General features: G+C 37.0%; 4 protein-coding genes across 5 annotated transcripts; 2 read left to right on the forward strand and 2 right to left on the reverse strand.

The window, feature by feature from the left end:
* The first annotated feature begins 605 nt into the window (after window positions 1-605).
* Window positions 606-3939, forward strand: LOC141819836 (uncharacterized). Its single transcript, XM_074707093.1, has 3 exons — window positions 606-1117; window positions 1891-2020; window positions 3557-3939. The coding sequence occupies exons 1-3, from the start codon at window positions 671-673 to the stop codon at window positions 3775-3777; spliced, it is 798 nt and encodes a 265-aa protein (XP_074563194.1). The 5' UTR covers window positions 606-670; the 3' UTR covers window positions 3778-3939.
* Window positions 3940-4120: 181 nt separating this feature from the next.
* LOC141819703 (transcription repressor OFP14-like) lies at window positions 4121-4726 on the reverse strand. Its single transcript, XM_074706957.1, has one exon. It carries the CDS (start codon window positions 4724-4726, stop codon window positions 4121-4123), a length of 606 nt encoding a protein of 201 aa, XP_074563058.1.
* A 1744-nt stretch (window positions 4727-6470) lies between these two features.
* LOC141819784 (zinc finger A20 and AN1 domain-containing stress-associated protein 6-like) lies at window positions 6471-9859 on the forward strand. 2 transcript variants are annotated; one of them, XM_074707038.1, is made up of 2 exons: window positions 6471-7088; window positions 9716-9859. In XM_074707038.1, exon 1 carries the CDS (start codon window positions 6568-6570, stop codon window positions 7066-7068), a length of 501 nt encoding a protein of 166 aa, XP_074563139.1. In that variant the 5' UTR covers window positions 6471-6567; the 3' UTR covers window positions 7069-7088; window positions 9716-9859. The 2 variants fall into 2 exon arrangements, with proteins under 2 accessions (XP_074563139.1, XP_074563137.1); XM_074707036.1 differs by lacking the exon at window positions 9716-9859 and adding an exon at window positions 8841-9385.
* Window positions 9860-11479: 1620 nt separating this feature from the next.
* On the reverse strand, window positions 11480-16666 carry LOC141819704 (protein IQ-DOMAIN 31-like). Its single transcript, XM_074706958.1, has 4 exons — window positions 16562-16666; window positions 14667-14726; window positions 12434-13397; window positions 11480-11830 (listed from the first exon to the last, which is right to left on the reverse strand). The coding sequence occupies exons 1-4, from the start codon at window positions 16664-16666 to the stop codon at window positions 11799-11801; spliced, it is 1161 nt and encodes a 386-aa protein (XP_074563059.1). The 3' UTR covers window positions 11480-11798.

Below are 16666 nucleotides of genomic sequence, written 5' to 3' on the forward strand. Positions count from 1 at the left end.
GTTGACGATGAATCTATCAGAAAATTGAAGATAAAGTCTTTGAGTTGTTTTTTTTTTCAATTTCTATTCTTCATAATCTATAGTTAGCAATAAGAATATAAAAAATAATCAAATTGTAAATAGAAAATTTGTTATTTTCTCACAAAGATTACGAGGATAATTTGTTATTAATTTTTTATGGGTATGTTATTTTTATTTGTGAATAAAAATAAAGAAAATCAAAATAAAAATGTTGGTAGAAAAATAAAAGGATGAATTATCAAAATAGTACTTCATCCTCTAAAATTCTAACTCTTTAAAATAACTTTGATTAACTGAATTAATCGACTTTGTATCTATTTGATTTGTTTGATTTTAATGGTAAAACTCAATCAATTAGTTCGATTTGATCCGTTCGATTTCGACCGAATGTTTAATCAAAAGATAGAGTGTGGCTTTTAACAATATAAATAATTAAGGGGTTGTTTTTCTTATTTTTCTAAAGTTTTTATATTAATTGAACATTTTCAAAAAAATGAGGAGGTAAATGAATTCCAGAAAATAAAATGAATGTTTCGACAATAAACCCAAAACCTAAGTTCCTTAACTAAAGCGCCCACACCGCACCAACCAAAACCTCTGGTCTTCGCCGCCGGCACTCGCAACTGCCACTGACCCGAAAATTCCCTCAATGTTGCTCCGTAGATCACCGGAAACACTGAGAGCTGGCATCCTCCGTCTCCGTTACTTTTCCAATTCGTCGGCAGCGGCGGCGATTCCTCAGCATGAACCGGCGCAGATCGACCCATTGCCCCCCCTAGAGTACTTAGAGGGGTTCCCCAGGCCGGACCCGAAACACTCTGAGACGATCATGGCTATCCCTCGGGACAAGTCCGGTAAGATCATCTCCGGCAAGGAGAGGAAGGCCGGGAGGGTTCCCAGCATCGTGTTCGAGCAAGAGGATGGGCAACATGGAGGAAACAAGCGGCTCATTTCCGTCCAGACGAAGCAGATCCGGAAGCTTGTGGATCACTTAGGCAGGTCTTTCTTCCTCTCCAGGCTCTTTGAGCTCGAGGTGGTCTCCGAATTTGGTGATTCCGGGGATATCATAGAGAAAGTTCGGGTCTTGCCACGAAAGGTTACATTCCTACTTTTTCCCCCGAGTTGCCTTCATTTATTTATTTGTGCAATCATTTCTGTTTTTCTATGAATTTAAAGTTGGAGTAAGATCATTCATGGGAAAATTCTGCTCGAAAACAATTCTATTATCATCAGTTGGACTGAGTGAAATATGGGACTTAGATTTGAACGGCTTACTGGGTAGTTAGGAACATGTGAACGCTGAGAAAAAAAATTATAGCACCGCATATATCTCCAATTCCTGAAACTTTGTCATTTCCTTTTTATCAAACCTTCAATCCTTGATGGATGTTTTGATGAAAGATCGTAGTTTGATTTTCGGAAAAATAAAATGATGATATCTCTCTAGACTAGTGATATAGGCTGCTTTTCTGCAAGTATTTCGGCTTTTGCTTCTTGTGTGGTACTTGAGTAAAATTACAATGGTATCTAGGACAACGGCCTACACATTAGTTCACTTGTATTGTTGATTCATGGATTCAAGCACACAAAAAAGGGATGGAAAAGACAGAACGTTTCTAGATACCATCTTGTTTATTACTTACTGTAACTCTGTAAAAATGGAGTAAGAGTATCTAACCTTTTAAAAGCTTCAGCACAGTCCTTTGAATGCAATAGCTATTTCCTTGAATTATTTTCTGGAAGTACTTCATCTGATTTTTCTCTGATCCATGCATCTTTGTTGCTAATCTAAGTGTTTCAATCTTAAATACAAAACTAGACCATTTCTTGATGTAAACACCAACTAATTAGTTTTCTTAATCTTGTTAGTTGCATCTTCATTCGGCCACTGACGAACCTCTTAATGTGACCTTCTTGAGAGCTCCCTCTTCAGCATTATTAAAAATTGATGTTCCTCTGATTTTCAGAGGAGAAGATGCATCTCCTGGACTTAGAAAAGGTATTTCTGTTTTCTATGGTTATTGTTATTGTAATACAAAGTCATCACTTTAGTTCTGATATTTGGTTTCTTGTTATATGGTATAAGTGGCTTTTTAGGCAACATATTGCCATTGCCATTGTGACATTAAATTTCTATTCAACAATATTTTTCTTTTAGCTATGCCTTTTAGTAGGTTTCTTTCTATACAGACCAAAAAATGTGTGATTGGATATTGTCTTCTATGAAACTCTGATGTTCTGACGAATGTGATGGAAAAATTCTGAATATTAGCGTTCCTGTCAACTGGAAAATTAGCGAGCATTGTATTATACTAAGTATTTGGAAGTGACTAGTTATCTATCAGATGTTATCTCAAGACTCAAAATGATAGGTTGTGTGTGTGTGTGTGTGTGAGGGATATTTATAGCTGTTATCCTTTAACACCTTATTTTTAAACTTATCTGTTTTAATACTTTATACTTGTCGTGTAAAATAACAGCAAGCTATCAGTCCAAATGCAGTTGATTTGACTACTAACCTACCATGAACTATTTGGAGTTAACTAGATCAATGTTATCCTATCATTGAATTCTATATAAGCTATTTCGCTACTATAATAAGTAAAAATATGTAGAATTTTTAAGCCATTTTGATTATGTTAAACAATTATTAATTTCGTTAGAGTCTATTGTCCATGTTTCCAAAAGGTGCTTCAGGCAACTCCATATGTGACCGTTTATGCATTTGCATGCAGAACTGTATATGCAGTCCCCAATATGCGTTGGTTATTGTAAGCAACTTTACATATTGCAATTGGCCTGCATGTAACCATCAGAGTTCAGTCCATCGAGATAGCACTCGGTTGAACAAGATCAAGTTAAAACCTGAAGAAAATCCTAGTTTTTCATCTTACTGATCATAGCCACCTCTCCTCATGCTTGCCTCTTGTTCTTGCTCATTTTCGTCCACCTTTGCTCTCACAATAGTCAAAGTCAGGGTCTTCTTGTTGCCATGCTTGCTTCTCTGCTCTTTGTACTGCAGTGAATGGGTGCATCTGCAGAGGCCACTTCTCGAGCTGCAGTGAATAGTTTCTGTTACATCTCAAAATCTCACAGATAAATTTTGTTGATTCTCCTTATGTTTTCTCGTTTATGATGGCTTGTGGGTGTTATAGAGTCCTTTCTTGCAGTTTTAATGCATCCTTTGGCATGTTTACACTATTATTGATGGTGATAGAGAGAGGTAGCGGTTGCTAGCCAGGAGATCATCATGCTTAACATGCGTTCCATTTTCTGAAAGAACCAAAATTGTATTCTTATCATTATAATACTCAACCAAATAGGGAACCATAGCTCTGCTGCATTCATTGGCACTAAGATGCGAGAACTGGTGAGCTGTTCTACGTGCTGTATAAATTGACGAACTGTAGAATACATTGCTTCTACTTCAACTGTTATAGTATTCATATGATTTCTTCAAATTAAACAGATAATATGTGTTTTGCTCGTTAATGATTTTATAGATATAAAGCATTCCTCTCTATTTACTTTGCAGGCGCTTACTTAAATACTATAAAGAGGACAGTGAAGTATCTTTGCCCTGCAGACATCATTCCACCCTACATAGATGTCGACTTGAGCGAATTGGATGTGGGCCAGAAGCTGATAATGCGAGACCTCAAAGTTCATCCTGCCATCCGGCTCCTTCAATCCCCTGATCAACCCATTTGTAACATCATCGGATCGAGAGCTAGGGAGTCGAAGAAATCAAAATGAGTGAAACTGATTGGATAAAATGGCTAACCATTTGCAATCCAGATTTTTTTTTAAGATGTTAGAATTGAGAAACATGTTAGACATGGATTTGAGGTTGTTACTCTAAGCATGTTCAGATATACAATCTTGTCAATTTGTCTTGCAACACAATTGCAAACACAACAGAGCTTCTGAACTTAATATAAGATTTCATATGTTTTCACTGTTCTTTCGTTGGAAAGATAATCCTAAAATATTAGCTGCGGATTAATCAGTCGATTATTTTTTAATATCTAGATTATATATTTATATATATATATATATATAATTTTTGAATATCTAGATTGTGTGTGTGTGTTTTAATTTACTTGCATATCTTCGCACGCGGCGGCGACGTCCTTGCTTGCTCTGTCCCCTCGGTCACCGACGATCTCCACCGGCGAGAGCGGCCGAAGCTGACGGCGAGGTCAGCGAAGGCCATGAGAATGTGCTTGTGGACGCGCCCGTGGTTGAGCTCCAGATAGCAGAGGAGGAGCTCCTCCATGAAATCCCAGTCCAGGTCCGCCGCTTCCGCGTGCCGCGCCTCCACCATCTCCTCAATCGACCGCCGGAAGTCGCGATAGGGGTCCACCGAAACCGTCGTCACCGCCACGCCCTCGCTCTTTTCATCCTCCTCCTCCGACGGCAGCGCGGCGGCGTCGCTCCTCGGACTGGAGCCAGGCGGCGCCTCGTCGTCGTGGACGTAGAGCGACCGAAAGTTGTCTCGGAGGAACCGGTCGATGTCGGAGAGAGTGGCGCCGGGGTGCCGGCCGGCGCCCATGGAGGGAGTCCTCGGGTACTTGCACGCCGACAAAAGGCGATGCGCGGCGGAGTGGCCGGAGTTCGAGAAGCTAACTAGATTCGACGGCATCCTCTTCAGCTTCGAGAGGTGCGTTTGCAGAGCTTTGCGAATCCCCTTCTTCTTCTCCATGCATGCCTCTCTGAAAGCACCAGTTTTCAGAGGTAGGACAACAATATTAATATATCCAAGTTTAGTTCAGTGGCCTAATGTCATTTTGTCCCTTATACTTTTGCGTTTTAGCAATTTAGTCGCTGATTTTGAAGACATATATAAGAAAAATATTTCTTATTCTGCAGTTACTTTCAGTAAGTTATGGGTCAGAAACTGGAACATTAATTGAGATTGGGGAGTTATATCAGCTATGCATGTGGAGTATTTAAATGACTGCTATTTAGATCTTTTAACTTGTTCTAGTAGCTTTTGCTTGATCTCGAGCTGCATGGCTTCTTGCAGTATTTCTTTATTATTATTATTAACTTTTGAAAATGGCTTTGTTATGTTCATAAAGATTTTGGCCTTGTTTTGCTTGCTCTGAGTGATGTCAGAAGTAGTTTGATAATAGAGTGGTGATAAAATGATATGATAAGAGAAGCTGTAATTGATCATCTTAGGAAGGCCATTTTTTTAATTTTATCGAGATTCAATCCTTATCCATTTTAATAATATTTATCATGTAATAACCAACTTAACCCTACCACGAAAGCACATACTTCTTTCATTCAATCTATATATGGTGCCCTTCAGATACAGTATGGTAAGTAATATGTTCGACATATTAATTAAATATTTACAGTTCGAATCTTAATTACGACATATTATAGGATATTTTCTTTTAATGCAATGAAAAATTTAGGATGAGCCGCTTTCATTTCTAAATTTGCTTGATAAATGAACCAGCTTCTAAATTTTGCTAACATACTTCATTGCCATGATATTTGTTTATTCAGTTGATGGAATAAATAATGATGGGATAAATTTTGGATAAAAATTAGAAAGATATCCTTAATTATTAGAATCAAAAGAGGATCATGTTTTAAAAAAATTAAAAGGGGAAAAAAATATTCCATCATATTTTGTATATTAAAAATATTTTTATTTTAATATTGTTGTATCAACTACTAATTGCTATAATATTGTTAGGCATTTTTTTCAATAAAATAAAAAATTTAAAGCGTTAGTTATTGAACGGAGAGCTATTTTCATTTTCAAATTTATCTAGTAGGTAAATCGATAACATCTCTAAGTTTAGGTCGATAACAATCTAGACATCTAAATTATAAAAAATATATATAATATATGATATAACATGTTAAAATATATATTTTTAATTTAACTTGTCAAAAAAACTATTATATAATTTTTTTTAATAATTTGATTAAAATTATTTAAATGTAATTATTTTTTAATTTGATCAAAATTATTGTAATAATTATTTAATAATGTAGCAGCTATTTAAAAACTAAGTAATAATTTTAATTAAATTAATAAAAAGTTTTTTAATATAAAAGTAGTCTATTTTTGATAAATCGAATCAATTTATTTTAATTAATTTTTAGGATTGGAGTAGTTAATTAGTAAATGCTACAATAATATTAAAATAAGAGAATTTTTTATACAAGAAATATGATCGAGAGACCTTTTGATTTTTTTTTTTTTAAATTAGAGATGCTATTTTGACAATTAGAAGGCCCATTTTATTTCTACCCTTAAATAAAAAATATATTTTATCTATCTAATTTTTGAAAAACATTTTACACCAATGTGATATTTTGAACGAATAATGAACCTTTACATGTACATCCTTAACGGGCCGGAAGAGTTAATGGGCCTGCGATGGTCAGCTACTGATGAGAACGCCATGGTCAGCTTCTCAATTGATCCTCCTCGACATCGCCGATAGTCCTCGATTCCCATCGATCGGGGGGCCTCGAGAGGCGGCGCATCGCAGTTAGGGTTCTTCTTCTTCCGGCATGGAGCAGGAACGGCAGAAAAGGGAGGCGGCGGAGAAGTCGGAGTTCGAGCCCCCCAACATCCCGATCCTGTGCGCCAACAACTGCGGCTTCTTCGGAAGCCCCGCGACGAACAACCTCTGCTCCAAATGCTACAAGGACTACTACTTGACTAAATCCAAGGCGTCGATGGAGACGCTCGCAATCCCGCTGGCCGTTGATCCAAAACTGCTCGAAGAGAAGCCGATCGTAGCCGACGCGATCGACGCTGGATCTGCGAGCTTGGGCGGGCACGGGGATGCGGCGTCGGAGAGCTCTGCCGCGCCGCCGAAGAATCGTTGCGGTTGCTGCAATAAGAAGGTGGGATTGATGGGGTTTATGTGCCGCTGTGGGGAGGTGTTCTGTTCTGTGCACAGGTACTCCGATAAGCACGATTGTACCTTCGACTACAAGGCCTCTGGCCAGGAGGCGATCTCCAAGGCAAACCCTGTCGTAAAGATGGACAAGCTTGACAAAATTTGACGGCCATGGCCACCTCATTGGTATGTTCTTCTTCTTGAAACAATAAATATATCCACAGCTTTGCATGAAAAATTCTCTCATTGTTCTATCTGAATTTGTCTGCGTAGTCACGTGTATAGTTTGGTTATTTTTCTGGATTGATCTGGTTACTGGCTACAATTTCCAGAAACTATGTACTATGTGAATACTAGAAATGATTGGTGTCATTATTGCTTTTCATGGTTGATATTTCTTCTACCAAACATCTTCCCACACTTTGTTAAGTCAGTCGATGAAATTTAGTACCAAAATTGAGGTTGTTTAGATCTTCAAAAATTAAACCATCTTGTCGCATTTTGCTTTGAGTGATCATTTCACCATAGTTAAGCTACTTCTCCACCTGATTATTGTTCATGCTATACTAAGAGAAAGATAATTTCTTCTTCATATCATTCTCTTATTGTTGAATCCGGATTCACCTCTGTAATCATGTACCGTTTGGTTATTTTGCTGATTGTCTGGTTACTGGCTGGTTACTGGTTACAATTTCTGAAAATATATGTATTGTGTGAATGCTAGGAAGTGATTGTTGGCGTCATTATTGATTTGAATAGATGAGATTTCTTTGTTACACAGGCAGTCAAACATCTTCTCATAGTTATGTTGTTAATTCAGCCTTAGGAATTGTCTTTAGCGCCTAAAATTTAGGTGGTTAAGACATTCAAAAGTTAAACTATTTTGTCATGTTCTGTCTTGGGTAATCATATTCACCATAGTTAAGCTACACCCAGTTAAGGGTCTGCCTATGCTGTGAGAAAGATAGTCGCTTCTTCATAACATATCAGAAGCTTCCCACCAAACCATCTTAGTACAGCCTCTAAATTAGTCATCTCATCCTAACTTCCAAATCTGTGGTCAATCAGCCAAAAGGTCAAAAATTTACAACTGATGAGATAAAATTGGTATGGAACAATGCTGATGACATACAGCATAACACTAGGAGAGAAGGATTACATTTGAAAATAAGGAATGCCAGCTGCCTAAGTTTTTGTAATCCCAGTTGAGTAGGGGACCCTGAGATCGACCACCTTGCAAAAAGTAAAGAATCTAAGAAAGAGTGGTATGAAGGAAATTTGAACTTATCGACGACAACTCTCGTCAGTAGGATTGCTACCATTTCATCTGACCATTCTGACACCATATAGATTGTTTGGCACACAGTGATGGAACCAATAGATTTTCACATAATGATTGATTCAAACATTGCACGAGAATCATGGAGTCATCCAGGAGAAAGAGTTTCTTAGATAGTTTCCTATAAGGCAGTCTTAACTGTGTGGCTGAGGAAACTATGGGTCTCTGTCAATTTGCCAAGTGGTGATTGATAAAATAAAGAAAATAAATCATTCCATATTTTTGGCTTTGCAAATCATCAAGGTGGAAGACAAAATGTAAAAGTGAGATTTGACATGCATAAAAGTGAGATTTTTTCCAATGAAACAATTCACTCAAGCTCCAGAAGGTAATTGCCTTGATGGATTTGTGAATTTTGGGTTTTCCACATGAGCAATGTTGCTAGGGTTCTTGCTATTGACAATGCTTGGCTTTGGGGTGCTGATGAAATATCAGTATTCTTCCTTCTCTGTCATTTTTTTTCATCCTTTTGTCTGCATTTTCAATTGTTGTTTTTTTTTTTTTGGGTTGAATCTTGCGACTAGTTTCTCATTTATAGGAAATGGATGATTAGATATTGACACTAGTATCTGAAACGTGATATATGTTATTGAACAAAGATTCCAGGAAACAGAAGTTTCGGCTTCTGTAAGGGATTAGCAGGAATTGAAATCATATAGAAGAACCTCGTCAAGCCATCCGAGCTGTCTGCAATCATATCCCAGCCGTTGTTGTCCGACCTATGTCAAGCATAGCAAAGAAGTATCAGTTTCTCTTGATTTTGAGGGTTCAATGGAGGTGGCAGCCTTGGGAGTTTCTTTGAGTTCTTGCACTAGTTTCTGAGACTTTCGACCAACTGACTTGTTGAAGCTTCTTATGCTAATTTTTTTGATTGTTTGTATGCCAGGTTAGGCCCGATAGGAATCTTTCTGAGTCTTCCATGAGATTTGCGTTGATTAGTATTATTCAAAAGAGATATGATAGTTGTATTCCTTGAGATGGCTGTCCTGTCACAGCCATTACCATCACTGAGAAAGGTCCAAAATTTGTTCCTTTAACAATTGCTGGGGACGTGGAACCAAGAGGTTCCACTAACTCTCAGATAATTCATATCCTTTGGTTCGATTAGTGGAGAGGTATGGCTGTTCAGATTTGGTTTTGGTTCAAGCAGAAAAGTCTACATTTAAAGTTTTATTGTTATTATTATTCTTTTATTTTTCCTTCTAATGTGTGATAGATTTATTTAAATATTTGACTGCTGTAGGTGTGGTTGAGCCAATTCTGACTGTTCTTACTGCGCATCTAAATAGTCGACTGTTGATGATTTGTTTAGTGTAATTTGTATGATAATATTCATCAATTTTCCTTGTTCGCTAATAATCATCATGTTGTCTGGGCTAAAAACTGGACCATCAGTAAGTAGCTCAACGGGCGTGTTGGCCCAAGTGGATCTTAATGGGTTCGCCCGACTTATCTTGTTTTCTGCTCAGCGCAGGTGAACTGTGGGTTGAGATTCTCTAAAATGGCCCAATGTCTCGACCCAAAGTAAGTGTAGTAGGCCGGAATCTGGGTCAATTAGGCGCCAATATTTGGTGGCAGTTGCTGTTAATAGACCAACTCTGGGCTTATGCTGATGGAGAATCGGCCCATGTTGATTTACGTGATTGAAAAATAGGCTTTCTTTCAATGGTTTCAACTCCAAATTTAGCCCAATTTAATGGGCCGAAGTGTAGCCCATTGTAGCTTTAATGGACCGAAATCGAACCGATTCTAGGCCGGGATTAGGCCTTTATTAGCTTTAATGGACCGAAATTTGGTCCATATTATCCATCTACTCACATGCAGCCCATTTGTGGGCCGAGATTGGCTGGTGTCTTTAACAGGCTGAAATTCAACCCATTGTGATGGGTCAAAATTTGGCCCATTTGAATTAATGGAGCCAATGGCGGGAAACTCATTGATTTTAATGAACTGCAAGGACCCTGTTTAACTTAACGTGTGGATCTAATCTACTTTAAAAAAAATTGGTACGGTCAAACAGATAAATCCAACGGTAAAATCAATCCATCAAAACTTAATTATACGGCGAGATAAATCTGTCTAAGAAATCTCTATCACAATTCATATCGATCTATTAATATATATATATATATATATATATATATATATATATATATTAAAAATTAAAATTTTTACACGAATTAAACCCAAAGTCCATATAATATATATACATATAATATTAAAAATTTTAAATTTAATTTCAGATTAAATAAGTTAAACTTTTTCATTTATTTTTTCATTTTTAGTTTAAAATTTAGAAAGAAAAAAATCTCAACTTAAGAACCCATCCAAATCCATCCCAAATCGATCGTGCAGATCGCAGACCCAGACAGAGTAACCCATCAGAACTCATTTCAAAATAGATTGGATGAGAGCAATCCAACGAAACTAACTTAACTTGACAGCTCCGAAGCCAAGACTAGTGGGCTGCATCTGGGCCTATCGTGAACGTACCTGTACCAAACCAAGAATAATGAGCCAGCCCCCAAATCGGCCAGCATTGAATCAATGGCCCGTCACTTCACTGGGGCAAATTAAAAATGATTTGTTTAATAACACTCTTTAGTTTCAAGTTTCAACTTTTCACTAGTTGTGTGGAATTTAGGGTATTTTCTCTAACTCTTCTCCTGGAACACATCACTCTTCACTTTCAAATTCCGATTTTGTTAGATTTTTGCTTGGTTTGGTTAACAATAATTTTTATTTTACTGCTGTTTGTTTTGTATTAAATATCAATTATCATTATCATCACTTTTATTCTACTTCCAATGCCATTATCTGTGTTTTGCTTCTGCTGTTATGCAACTCGTTTGTTTTTTTTTTTTGTTGAAGCTTACTTTCTTGTATATTCTATTATTCTTCATCTAGTGTTACAAAATAAAGTTACATGCCCTTGTGTTGCTGTTTCTTAAACCCATGGTTTCCTGCTCATGTGATCGCATGGTTTGGTAACGATAAGCAAACAGAAATGCGAAAAAAAATCTACTGCTTCGAACCCGCCCGCTTCTCAGCCCTTCAATGGCCCGTCACTTCACTGGGGCAAAACCGGGCCTCACATCACCTCAATATACAAGACCACAAACACGGCATAACATTTATATAAAATCCACAACAGGCTTCATTCGCATGGTAACAGCAAACAGAAACTACTGCTTCGAATTCTTACGTCAGAAATATCCATCCATCCTAACTGCTTAACTTATACCTTGCATCAGCCTTCCCTCAACATTCATAAGTTACCATGAAACTTCAAATGTTCATATCACATTGTTAAATACAGAGGAAAAGCAAGAGCAGATTGATTGCTAACCCTGCAGATATAAGAAGGCTATGCACAGGCAGACACATACGCAGGGCATATGGATGCTATTGGAACAAACCACACATCGATCCGTTCAAATCAGTAAGTCTAGAATGCACTAGAGCACAATATCGAGCAAATAAATAGGAAACAAAAATCTACTCCAATTAAACTCAAATTTTACTCCAGATGGTGGATTTGTTTTCCCGAGTAAAATTCACCGCCTCCAACCCACTTGAATCGCCCTATCTGCACATGTAGAAAATTAGAAGACCAATTCCAATGAAAATGAAATCCTATAAAGAGTTTCTAGTGCACAAATTTGAAGACCATTCCATGAAAATGAAGACAATGCACAGTATATTGTATCTAAAAATTTTAGTCCCTCTCTGCGACTTTAGATTGTAAATTGCCATTCAAGCTATACATGGAGTTTCACTAGATTTAATTCTACGCAAAAATGTATGAGCAAAAGAATAATAATAATGGCTTTGATATCACTCCAGTACTAATTATTTATATGCACAACATACACTTGTAATGCTAATTTTTTCTTGGCCAAAAAAAAAAAAAAAAAAAAAAACAACTCAAATTCATTTTGAAGTGCAATCGAATATCCTGCAGACTTCACCATTTAGCTAGTAACGTTGTTAGTTAACAAAAATGTAACATAACATGCACATAGCACGCCCACCATGTTACTATGCCGTTCGACGAATTAACAGGATTAATGGGGTTAAGAGTGATGAAAATTTTGTAAAAGCAAACTACTTTTTTGAGTTAATCAAATTACAGGTGAAAGTAGTAACAAAGTAAATGCATCTATATTGAAGATAAGGAATGAATTCATACCATTTACATCCCTACCTTGTATCGGTCTCTTTGTCCTGGGTGAACTCATCTTGCCATTGGTAGCAGACGGTAGAGAGTGTCGGCGAGTAATTTCACTTTTGTCGACAGAGTCCGACACAAGCCTTGGAGATATTTGCCCACGCAATTTTGCCTTAGCAGATTCAGTTGCAGCCATATAACTAGGAAGCACAGGAATATTTGGCAAACCGTTTTCAGGATATTCTGATTTGGCTGCTGAGAAAGATCTCCTTTTGCTGGTCTTTTGGATTTCATGACAAAGTTGTTCTTCCTTCAAGCTTACTTCTTCACCCATCACTATGTTGTTCTCAGCATTATCCATCTCCTGCAATAGTTGTGTTTCATTCGATGGTTTATCATCAGGCAGCACATCAATTTGTTCATCTGCTACTGTGGGCCCAGAAACATTTTCAGTATCCAGTTTCATAGTAGGTGTTACAGCATTATCCTTCTTTGTTTTTTCAATGGAATCAACAACTCCTTGACTAGGATTCTCAGATAAACCAACAGCTACCTTTTTCAAACTTAGGTCTGATTTCTGACTTCCAATCTCTGGTTGCTCGTTCCCATCCTTTATAGTAGATATCTTTCTTAAATTACGTTTTACCCTTTCAAGCTCCGATTGTGCTTGTTCCGGTATGCCTTCTGCCGAGTAATTGTTCGCCTTTTTCAGATTCCTCTTTGTTTTCTCAGATTCATTGTTTGTATTTGTTTGAGCAGCTCCAACATTTGAGGCAGAACTATTTCGCACGCGCCTTGACTTTCCTGATTCATATTCCACAGTGCGGTTTGCTTGGCCTTTCGAAGTAATTCTCCGTTTCGACTTGACTGTCGGCACTGTGAAACTGATTGTGGTCCATCTGTCTAACCAGCTGAAGACTGAATTTGGGTCACCTTTGTCGTAATTAATTTGCAGAGATTTTGCAAGAATTGATGAAGAAAGAAGCTGCAGAACATGAATACTTGTAAGCAGAGAAATTTGTTGGTGGATCAGTTTATACAAAAACAATAAAAAAGTAAAAAAAATGATTAAAAAAATCATAGATACATGGCATTAATAGAACAGGTGACAAAGATGATAATTTTACAAAGGCTATGTAACATATGGTAGTAGATAGCAAACAAATTGGTATAGTAAAAAACAGAATGCCAAGCCATCAGCAGAGTTCAGCAGTGAGTGCAGCATTTTGCATGCCCACCAAATGCTTCCATACCAAGCTTCTATCTTGCACTTAGATTAAGGTATCTGACACAGTATGAATTCAAGCATTGAAGCCATTTTTTTTGAAAGAGGAAAGGGGACTCATCATAATAAGTTGGGGTCCAAATTAGGCACGGGAGCAAGGAGATGAATCTAAAAATATAAATATTAACGTATATAATGTAATATATAGTTTATATAATATATAGCAAATGTATATATAATGCGTGCAGCATATAATGTATGTAACCTATCGTTCATAGTTTTAGGGACATTTTGAAAAGACTTAAAAAAAAGTTTGGTGATATTTTGAAATGTCATAATTGGGGGAAGTTTGAAATTACTATAAAATTTGGAGGGCTTATTGAAATGTTCTAAAATATAACCTAATAGGCCTAGTGCTCTCCTCCATTACCCCACAAATATTACCTTTTTCCTGTCCTTTCATCACTCACAAGCACACAAAGAAATGAAGTTGTTAGTGAAACGACTAGATTATGATGATACACAATCTATAAACGAGATAAGAGCACAATAAAAGGAAGAACCAAGCCAGCCATCACCCCCTCCCATATATCTCGACACGAACAGCTGCAACGCCCCTTCCTCTTCCTATCCCAATAAGATGCCTCCCAATGCAACCGCTGTAGTCCCCTCCTTCCCTACTGCCAAATTTCCTTTTTTTCCAAGCATGATGTGATTGGCCTGCAAATCCCTAGGTAAAATTCCTTCTAGATCTCTTCTTATTTCAGCTACCAGGACTCTTTTTTCATACCCACACCATTGTCATGTTTGACATGGGTACAAGAGGCATATATGCTGAGTCTGAGTGATAGAGCCAAACTGTATGACACGACATGGATATGGTAAGTGTATATCCTGAGAAGTGTTTGAGCCAAACTGTATTTTCAAATCAAACCATAGCCATGTTTGATACCAAAAGGCTTTAGTTGAGACAGTCACACTAGCTAACCTGGATATTTGCTTTAAAAAAAGTAGACAGAACAAATATACCTTCCATATATATGTATTTGATGAAAACTTCCCTTTCCAAGCATCTTGTGCTATCGGATCCTGAAAACAAATTGAGAAAACAATTAATACTATGCACACGAGAAACTGACTAACTATGATAATCAGTCACTTATGGATTGAGAGTCCTAATTTAAATTTGGAAAATTAGAAAGGTCAGTATAACTTGAGAATCTCATAAAGGGATTCCCTAACAGATACCAATGACATGATGAGAGGGGAAGAACATAGTGAAATCCAAAATTCACACTGAAATCACAACATAGCAAACAATATCATATTAGTAATTCATTTGTCAATAATTGGATCACTTTTGAATTTCCTCACGATTTCATGTTAATAACAAAGTTGCTCTAAGATAAAGATTCCAGAAACCTGATATTAGAAGAAAGTTAGAAGTATATAATTTACGAACAACCAGCATTTCAAATCAGTTCTTTTCTGTCAATTGAATAGAATACTAATGGCGATAAATAGATCAATTTTTTACTTAAATGAGAAGCTTTGTCTATAAGCCCCAAAGCTGGCTAAATAGTAGGAAGTTTTACATCATCATCATGTAGCCACATAAATCCCAACTGTTTGGGATTGGCTAAAATCAAAGATAGAAATGTTGCTCCATAATGGTTGGCACAGGTTAAACTTATCATTCCACCTATCCTATGGACTGAAACTGAACCGAATCGCGCAGAGGTGACCTACCTCAACAAACACATTGATCTGTCATATGCCACCCACCTCTTGGTTGACATTGATTACATAAGGTCCTTCCAATCCACATATTGTAGAACCACCATTGCTACAGATGCAACCTAGGGAAGACAACTATTATAACCTATACACACTTAAGCAACTATTCATTAACTTGTGTAGCCAAAACTCATAAACAGATTCCCTATCCCTCTCACCTACAGGATCTGTGCAATGCTTCTTCCACGAGTGAGCAAAGATGCACGATTCACATGACATTGAATAGAGCTTCCTCATCCAAGTCAACTGACTAGGGTTTCCTCCTACGTTGATCAATGCTACTTTGTCCTTATAATCAGTGCTACAAGCACTAAGTGTGAACATGCTGGCCATGGATTGATACCTCAGTTCAGAATGTTCATCAAAACTATAGATAAGAAACTAACAAGTTTTTAATGAATTTTACTAGCATGCGACAAATTGTCTGGTTTCACTCTTGAATCTGGTGGTGAGGGCACCATGGAACAGGTTGCCATATATCACGGTCAACTTAGCCTACAAGATGAGGTACAATTATACTGGAACTCTTGACTTTCAAAGTGGATTCCTTACCTGTATCATTGATAGTAAAAGAGAATTCCTCTCCTATATGCATGTAGACCAAGAAAGCTGTAAATATTGTGTTCTACACATGCAAGAATATTTCACATCTCAAATGATGCCTGGTTATCTTGAAATATATCTTCAAGAAATCCTAGTTCTATGAAAGTATGTTACCTGTATATGAACTGTTAGTCAATGGGTCTCATATGATGAAGCTCCAGTAAATAGCTAACGAAAATATATCTCACTAAATTGACTAAATCGTGGATTATAACAAAACATAATTATCACAATAGATGTCAGCAAAATGATTTTGGTACACTAGCATATACTATTATAATCAACCACTCAAAGCATCGTGGAGTTACATGCATTGATTCTTTGAGGATAATTTGTTTCAATGTGAATTAGAGGACATTATTCCAAAATCATAAACTTCCAGAAAATGAAGTTGATAGCCTTTGAGGTCAGATTCAATGTTATGAAAGACAAATTAAACAATGAAAGGTTCAATTTGATTTACCAGGAAAAAAGAGATGTATTATGAGAAACCAAAATAGAAAAAGGAATTAGTTTGTATTTACCACAGTCTTTAGTTGACAGTAGTTTACAGTGACTTTTAGCCCACTAAAGGAACTTCTAACTTTTCTTCCACGAGCTATAGCTTGTAACTTGATAATTCCCTCCAT

The sequence above is a fragment of the Curcuma longa genome, unplaced genomic scaffold, assembly GCF_044706935.1.
Source record: "Curcuma longa cultivar G26 ecotype Majalengka, Jawa Barat unplaced genomic scaffold, ITB_CL_G26_1.1 utg18532_np1212_1030455_RagTag, whole genome shotgun sequence".
NCBI lineage: Eukaryota > Viridiplantae > Streptophyta > Magnoliopsida > Zingiberales > Zingiberaceae > Curcuma > Curcuma longa.

Bases quoted from the DNA above. Each gene is read 5' to 3' on its own strand.
- LOC141819836 (XM_074707093.1), top strand. From the start codon at position 671: ATGTTGCTCCGTAGATCACCGGAAACACTGAGAGCTGGCATCCTCCGT. The intron at 1,118-1,890 runs GTTACATTCCTA...TAATCTTGTTAG, and splicing joins TTCGGGTCTTGCCACGAAAG to TTGCATCTTCATTCGGCCAC. The intron at 2,021-3,556 runs GTATTTCTGTTT...TTTACTTTGCAG, and splicing joins ATCTCCTGGACTTAGAAAAG to GCGCTTACTTAAATACTATA.
- LOC141819703 (XM_074706957.1), bottom strand. From the start codon at position 4,726: ATGGAGAAGAAGAAGGGGATTCGCAAAGCTCTGCAAACGCACCTCTCG.
- LOC141819784 (XM_074707038.1), top strand. From the start codon at position 6,568: ATGGAGCAGGAACGGCAGAAAAGGGAGGCGGCGGAGAAGTCGGAGTTC.
- LOC141819704 (XM_074706958.1), bottom strand. From the start codon at position 16,666: ATGGAGGGAATTATCAAGTTACAAGCTATAGCTCGTGGAAGAAAAGTT. The intron at 14,727-16,561 runs GTAAATACAAAC...ATTTGTTTTCAG, and splicing joins ACTGTCAACTAAAGACTGTG to GATCCGATAGCACAAGATGC. The intron at 11,831-12,433 runs GTATGAATTCAT...CTACATGTGCAG, and splicing joins ACAAGGTAGGGATGTAAATG to ATAGGGCGATTCAAGTGGGT.